The sequence below is a fragment of the Dromiciops gliroides genome, chromosome 6, assembly GCF_019393635.1.
Source record: "Dromiciops gliroides isolate mDroGli1 chromosome 6, mDroGli1.pri, whole genome shotgun sequence".
Taxonomy (NCBI): domain Eukaryota; kingdom Metazoa; phylum Chordata; class Mammalia; order Microbiotheria; family Microbiotheriidae; genus Dromiciops; species Dromiciops gliroides.
In genome coordinates, this window is record NC_057866.1 from 278227607 (window position 1) to 278247073 (window position 19467).

Genomic DNA, 19467 nt, shown 5'->3' on the forward strand with positions numbered 1-19467 from the left:
GGGTCTTAAACCTTAGGTGATCTCTCCTACAAGTGCCACTCTTACCACTATGAGGCAGGCTAAAGGAATGCTTTCAATCTCCATAAACACAAAATCATTCTGTGCCTAACTCTCACTTTGAGATTACGGATAAAGCTTCCTGATACCAGACTGATAACATTTACTCTCTTGCCTTGCCTTCCCAGGGACTTTGTTTGAATTAGTAATTACAAGTCTGCCGAGTACATTCTCTGGCTACTATCCTCTGGAAAGATGGGTCAACCCAAGATGAGAGGACCACAAACCCAGAGCCAGAATAGATCTACTGAGTCCAACTTTCCCTCGTTTGACAGAGAGGGGAAACTGAGGCCCAGGGAAACTCATCCAAGGTAGTAATACCAAGTGTCAGGGGAAGGATTTAAACCCAGATGTCCCCTGTGTCCAAAGGTAGGGCTCCTTCCATGGTGCATGCCTCAATACCACAGGCCAACAAAACTCTATTATTATTATTATTATTATTATTATTTTCAATTTTTTTCCAGGGCAATGGGGGTTAAGTGACTTGCCCAGGGTCATTCAGCTAGTGGGTCAGAAATTGAACTCAGATTTTCCTAACTCCAGGTCCAGTGCTCTGTCTACTGCACCCCCTGGCTGCACATAAAGGTAAACTTTTCAGATACTATTATTCAAACTTACTTCTTTTGAAGGATTCATCGGCAAAGTGAAGATGGTTTTCCAATAAGACCAGACAAACATCGCAAAGAGCAAGTGATATACTATGAGACAGACAACTGAAAGGAGAGAATCACAATTAATGCTATGACAATCAAAGGGTCCATCACATCTATTCTGTTGTGTTGGTTTAAAAATCTGAAAATAAATCATTAGGAGAAATGATCACCTTTTGTCAACAAAGGAGAGGGGCACCACATGATGCACTGAACAAGTGGCTGCATTTCAAAGCCAAAGGCAAAATGTGTCCTGGTTATGCCAATTAACCATGTTCCAAAGCATGCCCATATTTCAAAATGCTCCTGTTGGCACATATGTACAAAACAAACGGTCTGCTGGGCACCGTCTGACAAAACAACACAGGGCCAATCGCTATGGTCATAGGACTCTTTCTTTCATGGTGGAAATAATTCTTCTATCAGCATGGTGGAAAAGGTGATATTTTGAAAAGGATGAAAAGCCCAAGCCATGTGACTTCCATTAGTCAGTCAGTCATCTGGTTTTCATTAAGTATCCATTATGTGCCAGGTACTGTGTTAAATGCTGGGTACACAAATACAGGTAGGAAGATGGGACAAAGTAAACGTAACAAAAAAACAGACTGAGAAGAGACCCAGGGCTATTGGGAGCTTTAATTGACTGAGCATAAGCAGTGCTGTAATGGGTCTGTGGGTGAGCAGTCCCTTGTGCCCTCAGTCATTCTCCAGGTTTGTCCATTCAGAGAGTAGCCTTTGCAATGGACTGGGATATAAGGTACATGTTTCTCTAATGGTGGTATTGGGGCACTGGGCAAGGAAAAGAATGAGGAAATCCTGCAGTGTTCTAATCATCTGGGGGCATCACTGAATTCATAGTCATTCTAACATGGTGCCCACCTCAATCAACCCAGTGAAATAAAGTCATGGAAAATGCTTTTTGTTTAAAATGTAGGCTACAGCGGTGTTCAAACTCAACTTAAAGGAGAATTAATGCTCAAATGGGGCCAAGGGTTAATGTTAGTCTAGTGAACCATCCAGAAAGATGGAAGCTGCAGCCAGCAGTAGCCACAGCAAGGCCTATCAGGACAGACACTGTTCATACTACTCCCGGAGAAGGACACTCCCTCTCTGGATGCACATCAGGCATGTTCTTGGAGACTCCTTTAAGGGATTTGCCCAGAGTCAGGCGGCCAGTAGGGGTCAGAGGCAAGACTTGGAGCTGGGTCTTTCTGAGCTTCCTGAGGCTGACTCTCCATTTTCTGGCCATGCCAGACTGCCCCTCCTTACTAGCTGCTAAGGGTCAGTACAATAACACCTCCAATGAGAGGCTAGTCTGACAGCTGCCCACACCTTTAAGCCCTTCTTCCACATAGCCAGCACATCTTGACAATTGTAGGATGGAGCATTATCCTGGAAAATAGGAAAGGAGTGAGGTCTCTCCTACTTGCTGGGGAGACCAGAAGGGCTGTCCTGGCTTCATGCCTAAGCAGTTTAGTTTTTGATTTTGCACTGATAGGGAGATGCTGAAGTGTGACCTACGTTCAAAGTCACTTAAGAAAACATTTGGGACAGCTAGGTGGCGCAGTGGATAGAGCACTGGCCCTGGAGTCAGGAGGACCTGAGTTCAAATCCAGCCTCAGACACTTAACACTTACTAGCTGTGTGACCCTGGGCAAATCACTTAACCCCAATTGCCTCATTAAAAAAAAAGAAAAAAAGAAAACATTTACCTTGTTCTCCAATATTTTCCATTGACACTGTAGGAAAGAAAAACAGAACAATATAGGCCATGAGTAACATGCAGCATTTATTGACTACACTACTATCTATCTATCTATCTATCTATCTATCTATCTATCTATCTATCTATCTATCTATCTATCTATCTATCTATTTATTTTTGGTGAGGAAATTGGGGTTGAGTGACTTGCCCAGGGTCACACAGCTAGTAAGTGTTAAGTGTCTGAGGCTGGATTTGAACTCAGGTCCTCCTGACTCCAGGGCCAGTGCTCTATCCACTGCGCCACCTAGCTGCCCCTATTTATTTTTTAAGAACCAGAAAGGATCCCAGGCAAAGGATGCCACAGACAGTCAGATGGGACTGTAACAAACCATTCCAGCCAGAAGAAACCACTCTGGTTTGAAACATGGCCGGAAGCGGTCATCCATCCATACCTGAGTAAGGAGATGACTGCTACAGAGTTGAACAATGTTATTCTGGAGGAGTGGGAGTCCAGAGAGATCCTGCCCTGGCTTTGTGCCACTCAACACTGCTATCAGTTCATCCAGCAAAGGGTCCTTGGAAACAATCTAATTGGGGGGGGGGCATCGAGGTGGTGCAGTGGATAAAGCACTGGCCCTGGATTCAGGAGGACCTGAGTTCAAATCCGGCCTCAGACACTTGACACTTACTAGCTGTGTGACCCTGGGCAAGTCACTTAACCCTCATTGCCCTGCAAAAACAAATAAAAAAACAGTCTAATTCAATCCACAGCTTCCCAGAATTCCTTCTACAGCAGCCCCAGCCTTGGTTTAGACATCTCCAGTGATGAAGCATTCACTCCCTCCTGAGCCAGCTCATTCAACCTCTGGACAGTCCTAATTGTTAGGATGTTTTTCCCCCATCAAGGCCAAATCTGTGCTTTGTGTCCCTCTCTTCCCCTGCTCCTGGTTCTGCCAATGGGAATAAATCTAATCCTTCTTAATAATAATGACCAGTAGTTATACAGTCCCCGCTATGTCCCAGGAACTGTGCTAAATGCTTTATCAATAGGATTTCATCTCATACTCGAAGGTATGTCCTAAATCGTCCCTTTTACTTCCCTCCATGCCCAGTCAGTAGTCTTCATAAGGTTCTGCAAATGACAGCATGTGGTACCTTTCACATTTATGACTATTAGAAGAATTGTTATTAACCAAATAAGGGACAGAGGCTCTTATAAGTAGCAAAATAGAAAATTTCAGTGACATGAAATTGAAAAACTTTTGCATGAACAAAATCAATGCCATTACCATAAGAAGTGAATAGTCTGATTTGGAAAAAAAAATCTTTGTATCTAATTTCTCTGACACTCTAGATGTAATAAGAACTGATACACAGGATACTGAGCCATTTTCCCAGTGGATAAGCAGTCAAAGGAAATGAACAAAGAATTCTCAAAAGAAGAATTGCAAAGTATTAACAATCACATCAATGAGTGCTCCCAATCACTAGTAATAACTGAAATGCAAAGCAAAATTATTCAGAGGAGGTGTGGTTTTATTTGCCACAAAGAAGACAAGGGATGGACAAAACCAATGCTTGGAGGGGCTACAGGAAGACACATACACTCATACATTCTTGGTGGAGCTGTAAATTAATCAAACCTTTCTGATAAGCAATTTGGAATTATATAGATAAAGTAATTAAAATGTCCACCTGTCCCTTTGACCCTGAGATCCTACTACTAAGCATATGACCCAAGGGAAGTCAGGGGAGGGAATAAATATCTCTATAGAACTTAACAAATATTATCTCATTTGATCCTCAAAACAACCCTGAGAGGTAGATGTCATTTTACAGATGAGAAAACTGAGGCAATTAGTGGTGAAGCCACTTGCCCAGAATCAGATGGCTAGTTACTATCTGAGGCAGATTTGAAATCTGGTCTTCATGGTTCCAGGATAAGCAAGTTGATACCAAGAAAGACCCCTATACACCAAAATATTCATAGCACTTTTTTGGGGGGTGGTGGTAGTGAAGACCTGGAAACCAAGTGGAAGCCCATCCATTGGTAGATGGCTAAAGAGTTGTGGTGGATGAATGTAGTGGGATATCACAGGGCTATACAAACAGTGCAGAAGAAGATTCAAGAGGAGGAGAGGAAGACTTATAGGAAGATGTATAGGGAAGTAAGCAAAAATGGGAAAATAATGCAAAAACAAATCAACGGTAGGTATTTATTAAGTACCTCCCATATACCAGGCACTTTGTTGGGTGAAGGGGCTGCAAATATAAAGAATGAAACCGTTTCTACCCAAAAAGATGAGAAAAAAGTTGCCCTTTGCTCCTGGCAGGGGTGGGGGACTATGGGTGTGGAACACAATGTATCTATCAGCTGGATGTGATGGCTGGTTTTGCTGAACTTTTTTCCTCTCTTTGTTACAAGGAATGGCTGACTACATAGGGAAGGGCAAAGGGATGCAAAAGCAGTCATTTAAGAAGAAAATAAAAAGATCATGGAAATAAAATTAGAAGTAGCTGGGTGGCATAATGGATAGCGCTCCAGAGCTGGGGTCAGGAAGACTTCAGTTCAAATGTTCCTCAGGCATTTACTAGCCATGTGACTCTAGGCAAGTCCCATAAATGCTCTCTGCCTCAGTTTCCTCATCTGGAAAAACTGGGATAACAACAGCAGCTATTTCACAGGGTTACTGTAAGTATAAAGCAAGATAATGTTTGTAAAATGCTCTGCAAACTTTGAACTATAGATACCAAAACCATGATTATTAATTAAAGTAAAATTATCCATTTTTAAAAGTTTTGAAAGTGAGTTCATTTCTGGGGCAGCTAGGTGGTGCAGTATATAAAGCACTGGCCCTGGATTCAGGAGTACCTGAGTTCAAATCTGGCCTCAGACACTTGACACTTACTAGCTGTGTGACCCTGGGTAAGTCACTTAACCCTCATTGCCCAGCAAAAAAAAAAAAAAAAAAGTGAGTTCATTTCTAAACTGAGGTTGCCTTTGGCTGCCTCATCTCAGCACTTGGCCAGGAGATCAAGCACTGTTGGCTGCCAATCTCAGCATCAGTAGGATGGCCAATAAGCAACCAGCTGTCTGGCCATGGCCAGAGCCACAGAAAACTTCCCAATGGTCCTTGGTCCTGCTTCTGGGTGACACAAGGAGACAGGTGAGGGTCACACTCTCTGTCCAGTGAGGGGTGAGCTCCTGCAGGAACTGACCTCTCCCCACACTGGCATTCTCTCTATAAGTGAGACCAGCTGAGAAAAGGAAGTGGCAGCCCAGTGGTGGTGAGGAGGGAGGCAGGCAGGCTCCAGCAGTCAGTCTCTACATGTGTTCAGAGGCCACAAGGACTCATTTCCTAGGTCACTGTCCTTCCCTGCTTGGCTGGGCTTGAGCCGCACCTGAGCCTGGAGGCCACCAGGACAATGTTATTGCTGTTGCCACTGCAAAGACATCTGCAGATGATGGAGAGGCAGAGAGAGTCTGCAGAGCTCTTGGGAAAGCCCTCCAGGAGAGCCAGCCTAGACCAAGTGCTCACTCAGTTCCCTACCAGGACCCTGGACAGGGGAGGGCCAGCGACAGTGCAGGGAGGGGAGGGGGGGTCCTTTTCTCCTGAATGGAGGCCCCTACATAGGCTCTTCCTGCATACTTCAAACATCTGGGCCTTTCCTCCTTCAGGCCTTCTTCTGCAAGTCTTGATTCTGCAGTTCCTAATTTGTTTCTGTTCATTAGGTTAAATGAGTTGGGTCAGAGCCTGAACAAATCTTCCCCCATTCCTGGCCAAGTTGCTACAATTAACAATCTGTAGTGTCAATGACCAAGGGCAAGGACATGAGCAGAAAGGTGGAGGAAAAGGAGGCACCAGCCCACACAGGGAATGGAAAAACTCTCAGGGAGCCATCAGCTAAAGGAAGTCCTTGCACCCAAGCCCAAGCCCAAGACCATGGAGGGGCATGGCCCCTATGCAGCACCTATGCTGTCGGGAGCATGTGTGGGACCTGCTGTGCTGCTTACCTGCAGAGAGAACTTGGGCAAGTGACCTAACCCTCCCAGGCCTCAGCTACCAGAGCTGAAAAATGAACTGCTATTGCTTGAAGGCAGGAGACTGGACCAAATGACCTCAAGTGCTTTTAAGTCAGAAAATATGGATTCAAATCTTGGCCCTGGTGCTAGTCAGTGTCAAGTCATTCAGTCCACATCTAGATTTCAGGTCTGATTTCTGGTCTGTCACAGCCGGGACCTCCTGACACCCGGCAGTCTCCAGCCTCCCATCCCCAGGCTCCAACCAGCAGCACTGCCATGGATGATCATGCTCTACCTGGATCAAGGCTGAAAGGTCCTGCCATCCACAGGCCCAGGCAGCACATACTCAGAGAAGCCCCAACAGTGGAGGTCCCCGGCCTGCAGTGAAGTATCCAGAGGTGGCTCCTCTGGAACGGGGAAGTGTTGAATGTGACCACTTTGCCAGCCCTTTGTGCATCTGCTCCCTAACAATGCCCTGGTAGCCAAGAAGGACCCAGTTTAAGCAGATTAGGCACCTCTGTGGATAAGAAGGCCTATTTCCCCCCACTGCACAGCTTGGCCTGAAAGGTGGCTCACAGCCTAGCCTCATTTTCTCTCTGACTCCTGAGACAAGACTAGAAAGTGGTGGCCTAGAGGAAATGCTGCTCCCAGTTAGAAAGTCTGGCAAATCCTTCATGAAACCCAAACCGAGCAGGGGAACAAGCTGACTAAAAGAAAATATCGATTAGGACTGCAAAGCCTCCTAAATGTTAATGGCAGCCTCTCTACCGCCCGAAGGCAAAATAAAGGAGGAGAACTGTGAAGGTCAAGGTCATTTCTGCCTGCTTCCTGGACCTGCCCAGAGATGGAGACACAACAGCCTCTTGGGGGCAGGAACCCGGCCACTCCCTGGCGACTGGCACCTACTGTGTGCCAGTCACCGTGATAAGCATTTTACAAAGATTATCTTATTCCATCCTCACAATAAAAGGAGGTGCTTTTATGATCTCCCCTTTACAGATGAAGAAACTGAGGCTCACAGAGGCTCAGACTTGTTCAGGGTCATAGGTGTCTGAGGTCAGATTTGAACTGGGGTCTTCCTGACTCCAGACCCAGCGCATCAAGTTGTCTGGGGAAATAAATTATGTCCACCTTTTTGTATGTTACAAATTGGAAATCTGAGTGCTTGGGAGGGGGGTTACTTTTTTCTCTCTCCTTACTTCATGCTATCCAGTCTAACCCCTGCATTTTCCATGTGAGGAAATCTGCCTAGGGTTAAACAGCTAGCTGGTGTTTGAATCAGGATTTGAACCCAAGTCTCTTTGACTCCAGAGTTTCCGATCCACAACAGGATACTGTCTTTTTAATCACAGGCACCTCCTTTGAGCCATGGCAAAACAACTTAGTGCTCAGTAAGAAAACGACTTTCGGTACAACTGAGGCAGGAAAAGCCTGAATCCATTTTTGGATTCTGCTGTTATGCCCCATCATTTTGCATTCTAAACCACGCTAACATTTAGAGGGAGATGACGTCGGCAGGAGCTCTACTGCGGCTTTCTCCTCTCACTCAGCTGTGACTACGGAAATGCGGTTTTCTATAGAAAATAACATGACCTGCCTGCTCCCTTTTCATATTTTCATCAAGTTTGAGGAGAAGGACTTTGTTGTTGTTTGTCCTTCATTCCCCAAGAAGACCAAGGACATGGAGAAGGTGAAGTCTTGATTTGCAAGTGAATTGGATTGAAGTGAGGCAGAGCTGGGTAGTCACCAGCCACACTCTCTCCTCTAGAGTCACCGGATTCCAGTGAAAAGACATAGGTCAGGACGACTGGTGATGGCCCCCGATGCAGTGGGAGACCTTGGCCTTTTAGGCTAAGCCTTTCCCAGGTCTCAGTTTGTCTGAGGCAGCACCCATTCAGTGATTAAAGCTGGGTAAAACTGAGGTAAAAGACTGTCCGGTTTGCTTTCCCAAAAAAATCAGTCTGGGAGGGGAAGACCCTCAGGGTTTCTGGCCAGAACAGAAACAATTGCTATGTATGCTCACTCTGAGCCATCAACCCCCAAATGACAACCCAGTGAGGCTTGAGCTGGGACCCATTATTGGCCAAGACTAGTGATTTGGGTTTAAGGCATAGTCAGGCCCCTCCATTTGAATTTCAATGGGCTTTAACAAAGCCTGTTTTTTCAGAGCTTTATTTCAAGAAATTGTAATTGAGGGGGCAGCTAGGTGGCACAGTGGAAAAAGCACTGGCTCTGAATTCATGAGGACCTGAGTTCAAATCTGGTCTCAGACACTTGGGAACAGTGAAGGAAGGAATCCAGAGTCCAGCTCAGAGCCCAGGGAAGAATGAAGGAGACATTCCTGGTAGGCTTGATCTGTCCTGCTAAGTAGCATCGGTGAGCTGTTCTTCCATTCAGTTGCCCCTTCTCTAAGTCTTTTCCTTCACCAGCAGTATGGCAGTAGGGTTGGGAATGTCACTTTGCTGATTATTTTACCTAGATTTCCCACTTAGAGACCAGAAAGTTTATATATATATATATATATTTTTTTTTTTAGTGAGGTAATTGGGGTTAAGTGACTTGCCCAGGGTCACACAGTCAGTAAGTGTTAAGTGTCTAAGGTCGGATTTGAACTCAGGTACTCCTGACTCCAGGGCCGGTGCTTTATCCACTGCGCCACCTAGCTGCCCCCAGAAAGTTAATATTTATGAATGGATGGTGGCCCCTTTCCTACCACCTGTCCACCAACACCGCAGAAGGGCATTATTTAGAGCCGGAAGGGACACTAGAGACTACTGGCTCCTACCTCCTCATTTGAAAAATGAGGAAACTGAGGCACAGAGCATTAAAGTGATTTTCCCAATGTCACATAGGTCATGGCAGAACTGGCAGTGCCTTCAGGAGCCCAGAGCCACCCCCAGATCACAATGAAGCCAAGATGGGGCTTCTGCACACCAGAAGGATGCTGTCTTCCCATTGCTAGAAACCATTGAATTTGACATGGGGCTCAGGATAAATCAGAAGAAGTTTTTCCTGTGAGAAGCAAAAATAAAGATGAGCAGATAACAGGACGGACATATTAAGGAATCAAGGGACTGCTCAAGTTTAGATTTGCCAACTAGAGATCAGGACAGACACACTGAAGGAGTAAGGGGAGATAAAATTCCATAGCAGGAAAGTCACTGAGGTGGGGTTACTGCCTGACTGAACAAGGACACAGAGATAGCCCCAGAGGCCAGGACCATCGTTTCAAAAAATCCCCCTCAATTCTCTGGAATATGACGAGCATCCAGGTTCTTCCCACCCCATTCTCAAGTGGACACCCCATCTATCCTCTATAAAAGCTTTTGCCTCCCTTCTGTTCTGGGAGGAGAATGTTTTCTGAGCCCTCTTCCCCAGGAGTGATGTCTTTGACTTACCCCTCGGTCACTTTTTCTAGTGCCCAATAAAGGGCCATTTTAATTCTAATTGGACTGTGTGCCAGTGTCATTCTTTACAGAGGAATACCTAAGGACCCCCACCTTTTTCCCTGTGCCAAATTTCAGCCAGTCCTTGGGCCATGTTTGCAGTGACCAGCACACTGCTGCATGCTGAGTTATCTATTGTGTCCTTGGTCTTTTTCATGTAGCTTATATTTTGTCTCTAATGAAAATTTAAATCGTCTGAGGGCACCCATCAGACCATCCAATTGTCGTTGACTAATGCAGCAATCGTTGCTGAAGGACACATAAATTATTACTGTGAAGTGTGCAGCACTCTACAATTAACACCCCACGTGACTTATTCCTGCTTTGAAGGAGCCCCAAGCCACCCAAAGGCCTTTCAGAATCTGAAGGCGCCATGCACATCCTCCGCTCTCATTGCCGATGCTGGTCCCTAGGCTCCCTCACTAACTTTAGCTCTGATTGTTCCTGATGAGCCTAGTATCCTGAGTCTGAAAGAGATGAGACAGAAGGAAGGCACTGCTGGAGGAAGGCATGGCAACAGCATCAGAGGCAGCAACACACAGCTCATTCATTGCCTGCCCCCAGAACCCTCGCCAACTTCCCAGCACACCACGGTTTGATTTCTTCCACTGTGATGTGATTCAGATGGCACTTCTTTAGATCACCTCTCTGGTTCCCTTGAACTTGGTGATCTGCTCTGTGAGTTCAGAGAAGGAAAAAGAGAAGGAAACAACAGACTAGAAGAAAACCTGAGGACAGTGACCTCAAGGAATTGGGCAAGGGGTTAAATAACCAGTCTCCTCTGGGCAGCTAGGTGGCACAGTGGATAGAGCACTTGCCCTGGCATCAGGAGGACAGGTGTTCAAATCCAGCTCCAGACACTTACTAGTGTGTGACCCTGAGCAAGTCACTTAATCCTGTTTGCCTCAGTTTCCTCATCTGTAAAAAAAAGCTGGAGAAGGAAATGGCAAACCACTCTAAGAAAACCCTAAATGGAGTCACAGAGAGTCAGATACCACTAAAATGACTGAATAACAACAACTGGGTAAGAAAATAAGAAATACGTTTTCAAAGTACTACCATAAAAATGAGTGCTAGAAAGAATGAAGCTTGGAAAGGTTGACTGGCTTATAAGGAACCCTGATTCCTGGGGGATAAAGCGGCTCTTAGTGAATCTCTTGTACTAGTCACAGCCCTGAGGAAGATTTGGCAAAGGCATGTAATGCAAACCCTGTAGATGGAAGCATCTTGGGGGGTATAGGAGTGAGAGCAATCGATCTGGTGTTAGAAGAACCTGGATTCAAATCCTGTTTCAGACACTTACTAGCTATGTAAACATGGACAAGTCCATTGACTTCTCTCTGGGGGGTGGCTCCTGAATGGAGCTTTGAAGAGACAGGTGAGGAGGGAAGGCATTCCAGGTATAAGGCACACACAGCTTGGGAAAAGGTATGGAGATGGGAGATAGAGCGGCCTCTATGAGGAACAGCAAGAAAGATTGTTTGACTGAACACTGCAAATGAGAGTAATGTGAGAGTAGTTTGGAAGGAAGAGGCTGGCTCATGGAGGATTTTAAATGCCAAGCAGAGGATGTTATATTGCATCCTACAGGTAACAGGGAGCCACTGGAGTTTGAGTTGGGAGGTGATGTGTTCAGACCTGCCCTTTGGGGGAATTCCTTTGGCAGCTGAGCTGAGGATGGGTTAGAGAGGGAGAGACTGGAGGCAGGGAGTCCAGTCGGGAGGCTCCTTCAGGAGTCCAGGAAAGGTGAGAAGGGCCTGGAGCAGGGCAGGGGCTGTGTGAGTGGAGAAGAGAGAAGAGGTCCGACTGGGAGAGGGGGGGAGGTAGAAACAATGAGACTTAGCGGCTCATTGGATGGGGGGGGTTGGGGAGGGAGCAATGAGAACTAGATGACTCCCTGCACACACAGTCCACGTATGGTGACTATAAATGCAGCCATGGTGACAATCATGGTCACTTGGCGAGCACTGTTTTATTTTGCTCACTGGGAAAACAGTGTGTACTTTGGGTGCAGTGTCCCAAAAGGTTGGAGACAGTTTCAAGCCGTACTCAGTCTTCTGGGACACCCTGCAGTCAAGGGCTGCCAGTGGAATCCACACACCTCCTACACGACTGGATCTTGGCTTCCTCTGTATACCCACATCTTCCAAAGAGAGCCATATCCAAATAGTCAGACAACATCCCCCCAAAGGGTACAGCAAAGCCAGAGTGGCTGCCCAGAGAAAGGCCTGTGAAAGCAGACCATCCATGCTGTTAAAGATAGAAACTCCCAGAAAGGAGAAACGCCTCAGCAGTTGCCAAGGATACCAGCAACCCCTGCTGTGGAGCCAGGCACCATTGTCAGCGGACGCAGAGCACCCCCATGGTACAGGGAGCAGGCAAAAGGTAGGGTCTTGCTGGGCATCTTTGTGGGCAGTGGCAGAGCTAGGCTCTCCATGTCAGGCCTTCTCCATTTCCACCAGAGTCCCCTTGGGGTCCCAGGTGCCTCCATCCCTCCATCTCTCAGCTCTGAGTTTCTTCTCTGGCCGTGGCCTGGAATGCTCTCCTGGCTTCCCTGGTTTCCTTACAGACTCAGCTACTGTCCCATCATGGGGAGGTAGCTCTTCCTTCCCTCTCATTTACCCCATCTAGATGATGTACATACATGGTGATTACCCATTGATCTGTAAACTCTTTGAGGGAAGGCCCTGCTTCTGCCTTTCTTCCTATCCCCAGTACTTAGTACAGTGGTTGGCACATACTAGGCACTTAATCCATGCTTGTTGATCTGAGGCCAACCAGTCCAACCCCTTCATTTTGTAAAGCTGAAAATGGAGAGGTCAAGGGCCTTCCAAGGTCCCACAGGTAATGACAGACTCAGGGCCCTTCTCTTCCAAGTCAGCACGACTTCCAGGCTCAACTTCTCCCGTCCCCCAGAACATATGCAGTCAGTCGATTAATAAGGATTGATCAAGCACCTACTATGCACCAGGCACCATATTAAAGCACCAGAGATGCAAAGAGAGGCAAGAAACACAGCCCCTGCCCACAAGGCACATAGTCTAGTGAGGACGACGATGCACACCCAGACAAAGTACGTATATGCAAGATACATGCAGGGTAGATACAAGGGACAGGCTGGCTCTATCAGGGGGCCCACATCATCCTTGCCACCACCAACCACTGTCATTAACACTCGCCTGTGCTCTCAGGTTCACAAATCTCATTGGATCAACATGTCCAAAATCAGAATCCTATCTTCCCCCACCTGCCTCTCCTGCCAACTTTCCTATTTCCATTGTCACACATCCTCCACATAACCACTGAAATGATTTTCCTATTTCCTAGATCCGAGCTAGGGACCTGGCTGCCTGATTGCCATATCCCTCCCTTGCTTGTACTTGATTTTAGAGACAAAAGGGAGCCACCGGAGTCTGTAAAGCAGGGGAAGAACACCATCGAACTTGTGCTTTAGGAATAACCCTTTGGTAGCTTTGAGGAGGATGACCCCAGGGATGGGGAAGCCACTTCTTGAAGCTGCTTGTTCCACTTTGGCATAGCTCTAACTACTAGGAAGTCTTACATTCTAGAAACACCCTCCCTTCCCTCATTCCTACACACTGTTCCTAGTTCTGTCCTCTGGGGCCAAGCAGAGCCAAACTTTCCTTTTTCACTCCAGGAAGCCTCCAATCTTGGGACAAGTAACCATTTCCTCCTTTCACTGTTTAAAGTACAGTCAAGACCAGGCCCTTGTCATCCTTTTTGTGTAATGAGGCCTTTTGGCAGCAGTCTGCTGAATCCTGTGGGCCTTCTCAGAGGGATGTTTGGTCATCTACATTCATAAGGAAAGGAAATGCTAAATTTCAGTTAGAGTTTGGTGAAAAGAAAGACTTATTTCCATCTGAGTTTACAGACTCCCTGAAATCTGTCATCCCAGGTTAAGAGCTCATGAGCTATGCCTCCATCCATTAGACTGTTAGCCCCCTGAGAGCAGGGATTGCATATTTTCATCTGTGTCCCCAGTGTTCAGCAAAGGGACTTGGGTACATTGCTAAAGTAGCATAGAAGTCCCTGAAACTATCTGACCCACTGCATCCAAAGATAGGGATGCTGACACCATTTTCCCATCCCCCTAACTTGGGAACAAATGGAGAGAAACCAAAAATGCCTGTTAAGAGTAGCCCTGCCTGAAAGTCATTTGGAGCTACGTCCCCAAAGTCATTAAACTGTGCCTACCCTTTGACTCAATTGTGGCACTGTAAGACCAGGACACTAAAGAGATCAAAAAAGAGGAAGAAGATCTGAGAATTATAAAAAAAATGTCTAGGGGCAGCTAGGTGGCACAGCGGATGGAGCCCTGGCCTTGGATTCAGGAGGATCTGAGTTCCAATCTGGCCTCAGCCACTTGACACTAGCTGTGTGATCCTGGGCAAGTCACAACCCCAATTGACTCACTAAAAAAAAAAAGTCTAGAGCATCTGATTCTATGGTAGCCAAGAATTGAAACTAACATATTGCCCTCCTACTAGCAAATGACTGAACAAATGGTGGTTTATGAATGGAATGGAATATTATTGTTCTATAGAAAGTGATGAGATGGATACTTTTAGAGAAAACTGGGAAGTCCTTTCAGAACTGATACTGAGTGAAGCAAGTAGAACCAGGAGAACAATGTAAACGTAGAGAATGCAACATTGTAGAGAAAAACCACTTGGACTTAGGAGCTCAAGGCCAAATGAATGAAGAGGAAATGTGCCACTCACCTTCCTTCTTTTTAAAATGCAAAAAGCAACATCCATTTTCAGACATGGTTAAGGAGATTTATTTTGCCAGACTATGTAGATATATATAGCGGGATTAAAAATTTATTTGTTTAATTTTATGGGGAGGGGTTTTATGTGATAAGGACAAATTAATAAAATATACTTGTTAGATTTTTTAAAAGGAATTTAATTTTTCTAAAAGAGTAATCCTGAAAGCCCTTGTGAGGCCATGAAGCTTGGGCCAGCTCCAAGTCATAGAAATGGGCTGAAGAGTGATGGGATGTCTGTACCTATTCAGGTCTTAGTTTGCACAAAAGGAAAGCAGACCCTACCCCAAGCCACATCCAAATGGGGGACAAGACTCTGTCTCTATGCCCTGCATCATCAAACCCCTATCTCCATCCATCCCCAGGTTTCCATCATTTATCTCAATACTACGGGGAATTCCATAGCCTATAGATTTCAGTATGGGGAATGAACTCAAAACCATCATTACTGTGCTAGGGAAGGCTTGGAGGAGATAGGCTCACAGAAGTAGGAGAAGAGAGATTAGAAGTCAGATCAGTTCCATGCATATTGTAAATGCTTTTTCTAAGGGGCCCCAGAAGGGAAAACTATAGCCAGTGGGAGGAAGGAACAGAGAAGCAATTCTTAGCTTGAGGACTGACTGCCTATTGATGAGGGCCATCTGAGAAGGCAATGGGCAAGGGAAACTGCTGCCCTTCCTGGAGAAGTTCAGAGATGGGGAACCACAGCTGGAAATCAACAATCAAAGCAGTAAAGGGGGAGACCACCACTCAAAATTAGCATTTCCTACTCAAGTCTTTCCTGATTGAGTCTCAGTCTTCCAATCAGGTCAAGGAAGGGTTAGAGGAGCTCAGGCAGAGAAAAGCAGGGTACTTTATGTGCTGGGGGCATTTTAGCTCAAAGGCAGTTCAGTGTGTCTCAAGGTGAAGAAAACCACCCAAACCTGGTGATGAGAACTGGAGGTTGGAATCTGAATGAGAAAGTATTTACTGCAGAGGGTGGGTGGGTCTAGGGAGAGTCTAAGATCCGTTCCACGCTGAAGATTCTAGGATTGTCCATCTGGAGCCCAAGAAAGGACAGTGCAAATCAGCATGTGTTTTCAGATGATAGTGTATTAATTTACACACAAGATCACAGGAGGCTGGAGAAGACCTGAGAAATCACCAGGTCAGGAGGTTTGCACCATTCTTGTATCCTGAGCCCCTTGGGCAGGCTGGTGAACCCTTCTCAGAATCAGCTTTTTAAAAGCATAAAACATATAGAGCATTACAAAGGAAGCCAGCGATAATGAAATCAAGATGCCACTTGTTTCTCCAGTCCCCTGAAATCTAGCAGCATGAACCACAGGTTAAAATCTCTGATTTGAATCAAAGGCCTCATTGTTCTGATGAGGAAACAGGCCCAGAGTGGCAAAGTGATTTGCCTAAGGTCACTCAGCCAGAAGGTGGGATTACCAGGCCTGAACCCCAGTTCTTCTGACTCCTGGGTCTAATGTTCATTTCCATTTCACTAAGTTGGCTCTCATTTTATTGGAAGATCTGGGAATTTCACAGCGGCACTAGCCTCCTAACTGGCCTCCCTGCCTCCTTCCATGCCCTCTGTTCTTCCCATAGCTGCCAAAGAGACTTATTGGAGCCCAGGTCTGACCCTGACAAACCCCCTACCCGACAGCCACTTTATTTTCAGGGGAGGGAAATGCCTTTAGAGAGCTCCAGCTATTTGATTGCCTCGTGGTTGAGGAGCCCTGCCCCTTCCAAATAGCCTCTCCTAGAAGAGCCAAAAGGCCGCTGCCCTCCTGGGCAGCCCCAAAGGATGCAGATCTGCTAGCACAAACTGGCATCTAGTCATCGCTTTCCTCTGGCCCTCCCCTAATGCGCGGCCGGACAGAGGGCCAGCCACGGTGGGGCTGGGGGAAGACAGTTCTTGGCAGCTGCATGTCCATGTCTGGCTTTGCCAGACGCCCGGGAGACACTAAACTGCTTAGCCTAATACTCTAATCCAGAGAAAAGCCAACAGAAGGTTTTCTAATCACAGCCTCCTCCCCTGGCTATGGAGAGGCCGCCCGCCAGCTCCGGAAGACCCGGCACTGCGGGCTGCCCCGGCCGCACCAGACAGTGCTGGGGAGGCTTTAGAAGCTCTAGCGGGAAGCTTTCTTTGCTTAAGGCGGTGGCGGGAGTTGGAGGCGAAGCCCGACGCTCGGGTTTGTCCGACCCCAAGCTCCCGGACAGACCCCGGCTCCCTCTGCACAGAACCTCAGGCCCCCGGGATAGGCAGCCGGATCCCACGCCTTCCCCATCCCGCAGTGGCTGGGCAGCTCTTCTCAGCGCTGTCAGAAGGAACTATGGGCTTCCGGCCCTCTTCTCCCACCGACTCTCTTGTGGGGGCGACTTAAGCTCTGAGCCCCACCTCACTCAGCCTCCTCAGAACCCCTGCCTCGCCCTCAGAATAGATGTTCTTATCGTCGGGAGGGGGTCCTCTCCTTCTCCCCCCTCGATTTCATAAAACCAGTTCGGCGCGTTGGCTCACAGCCTTGCCCCTTGTAACCAACACCGTTTCGTGTAGGTCTGTGCGCCCCTCTGCCCTGGCACTGTGAGTGAACAACACCTCTGCCCATAGAACGCATCCAGCCCCGGCGACCCAGTTCTTTCTCAGTCCTCCCCTCACCTTCCCGCCCCTAGATTCTGGTGTTTCTGTGGCTCACGTCCACGCTGGGCCCCCAGTCCTGCACCTAAGCTTGACTTATCCCCTCACCCCAATCAGTTACGGGTCCTAGGAGAAGAGGGTGCGGCGGGGGAGGAGCCGCTGGCCCGGGACAAGAGAAGGGGGAAGATGCCTAGGGGCCTCCTAGGCTGTGACGCAGGAAGGTCCACGCCTGGCCAGCCCGTTATTGACCCAGAAGAGGGGAGGGGTCAGGGAGGGCGGGGACAAAAGGGACCTGGGTGAGGGCTGCTGGGGGGTACTGGCACGGGATAGGCAAGCAGACCGAGCGGTCAGGGGCCAGGTGAGGGAGGGGTCTGGGGGAGATCGGGAGCCGGGATAGGGGGGCTGAGGCCACACCCCCGGGACACGCGGGCGCGTGGCAATGTGGTGATGGCTGAGGGGTCCAAGCGCTCCCGGACGCACGCAGGGCAAAGGGGCTGGAGTTGGGGTGGGATGAGGAAAGGGATGGGGTCCCTTGGAAACCCGCGCTTACTGACCCACACTCTCGCAAAGTGAAGGATTAGGGCGGGGAGGGGGGGTGGAGTGAGGCTCAAGCAAAGGGTGGAGGCCCCTTCAAGCCGCGTTCGGACTGACCCACGCGGGACACAGAGGGGCTTGGTCAAGAGCGAAAGGGAGGGATGAAGCCCGGTCTAGGGGTGGGGCCCGCAGTGGTCTGGGACTGGGGTAGGGGCGACGGCCCGGGCCAGGGGTGGGGGGGCCCCCCCCGGGCGCGGACTGACCCACGCAGAGCTGTCCAGCGTAGGCGTAGTAGGACCAGCCGAGCAGGAGGCCGATGAAGAGCACGGGGATCCAGTAGAGTATTCGCCGCCAGCGCCGGGCTCGGGCCCTGGGCCGCCCTCGGGCACGACCGGACCCCCGTTCGGACCCCGACCCCCGTTCGGAGCCCTGGCCCTGGCCCGCGGACGCCATCACTGCACCCCCCGGCCCGGCCCGGCAGCCGCCGCCTCCTCCCTCCTTCCCAGCGCGCACGCCCACGGCCACGGCCACGGCCACTGCCGCCCCGCCTCCGCCTGAGAGGGAGGGGGGACGGGGGAGAAGAAGGAGGGGGTGGGGCCTGAGCAACCTAGGTTGCTCCCAGAAAAAACCCTTGAGTTGCCAACCCCTTCCCTCCCCGCCGCCGCAGGCTCTGGGGGGAGGGGGAAGGGGGGCACCTGGCAGCGCCTGTTACAGATAAGGCAACTGAGGCCAAGACCTCTGCCTTAGCTACAGGGAGTCACCGCCCCTCGGGTCCCTTCCTTAGCACCGTGGCCCTCCCCTGCTTGCCTTTCCAGGCTGATGAACTCCACCTTCTCCCCCATGCTCCCCCTTTCTGGGTCCCAGCCAAGCTGGTCTGCGGCGAGCCAGCTTCGCTTCAGACCAATCCATCGCCAGCCGTCAGGCCTTTGCAACAGACTTGCCCAGGGATGCGTGCCGTCTTCCCCTCTCTGAGAGCCCAGGACTCCTGCCCCTGCGGACCCTCCCTGGTCCCCTCGGGGTTAAAGCTCGTTTCGTGCCACATCCCCACCACATGCTAATCCAGTTACTTTGTATACACTGGTAGGGGGAGTAGGGAGTGCCGGGTGCCCCCCCCCCCCCACTCCGTGCCACCTGAGTGACTTGAGCCGTCTCAAGTTCTGAGGGCTGAAAAATGAGTTGGGTTGTAGCATCGGTGTGAAGAGACTTCTCTGTGTGACCCGGGAGAGCACTACAGCGACATCACATTGCCCCGACATACCCCTTTCTCTCTGCTCTTATAGCCACCGCCCCAGATCAGGCCTCCGTCACCTCCTCTCTTTTGCACTATTTCAAGAGCTTTTCCCCACTCCGAGGCCTCCTCCACGCAGTTGCCGAAGGAATCATCCCAGGACCCATCACCTCCCTACACAATAAACTCCAATGGCTCCCTATTACCTTCCCGGTCAAGTGTAAACGCCCTGTTTGGTTTTTAAAGCCCTTTGTGAGCTGGCCCTGGTTTACTCGTCCAGTCTTCTCACACTTTCCTCCATACAGTTTGCCTCCGTTGGTCTTTCTTCGGTCCCATCTCCACAAGTCGCTCCATCCCTCTCCCAACTTCCCAAAGTCGGTATGTTTGCACAGGCTGTCCCCACGTCCAAAT

The 19467-nt window shown here is 48.8% G+C and overlaps 1 protein-coding gene across 1 annotated transcript in view; it reads right to left on the minus strand.

Moving 5' to 3' along the window:
• ZDHHC2 (zinc finger DHHC-type palmitoyltransferase 2) overlaps positions 1 to 18338 on the minus strand; it is a 46115-nt gene extending 27777 nt beyond the window's left edge. Inside the window, exons 1-3 of the mRNA XM_043972771.1 lie at positions 18092 to 18338; positions 2420 to 2446; positions 676 to 770 (exon numbers count right to left, since the gene is read on the minus strand). Of these exons, the coding sequence (XP_043828706.1) occupies positions 676 to 770; positions 2420 to 2446; positions 18092 to 18281 (312 nt within the window). The 5' untranslated portion in view covers positions 18282 to 18338. The remainder of the gene's footprint in view (positions 1 to 675; positions 771 to 2419; positions 2447 to 18091) is intronic.
• Positions 18339 to 19467: the final 1129 nt, after the last annotated feature.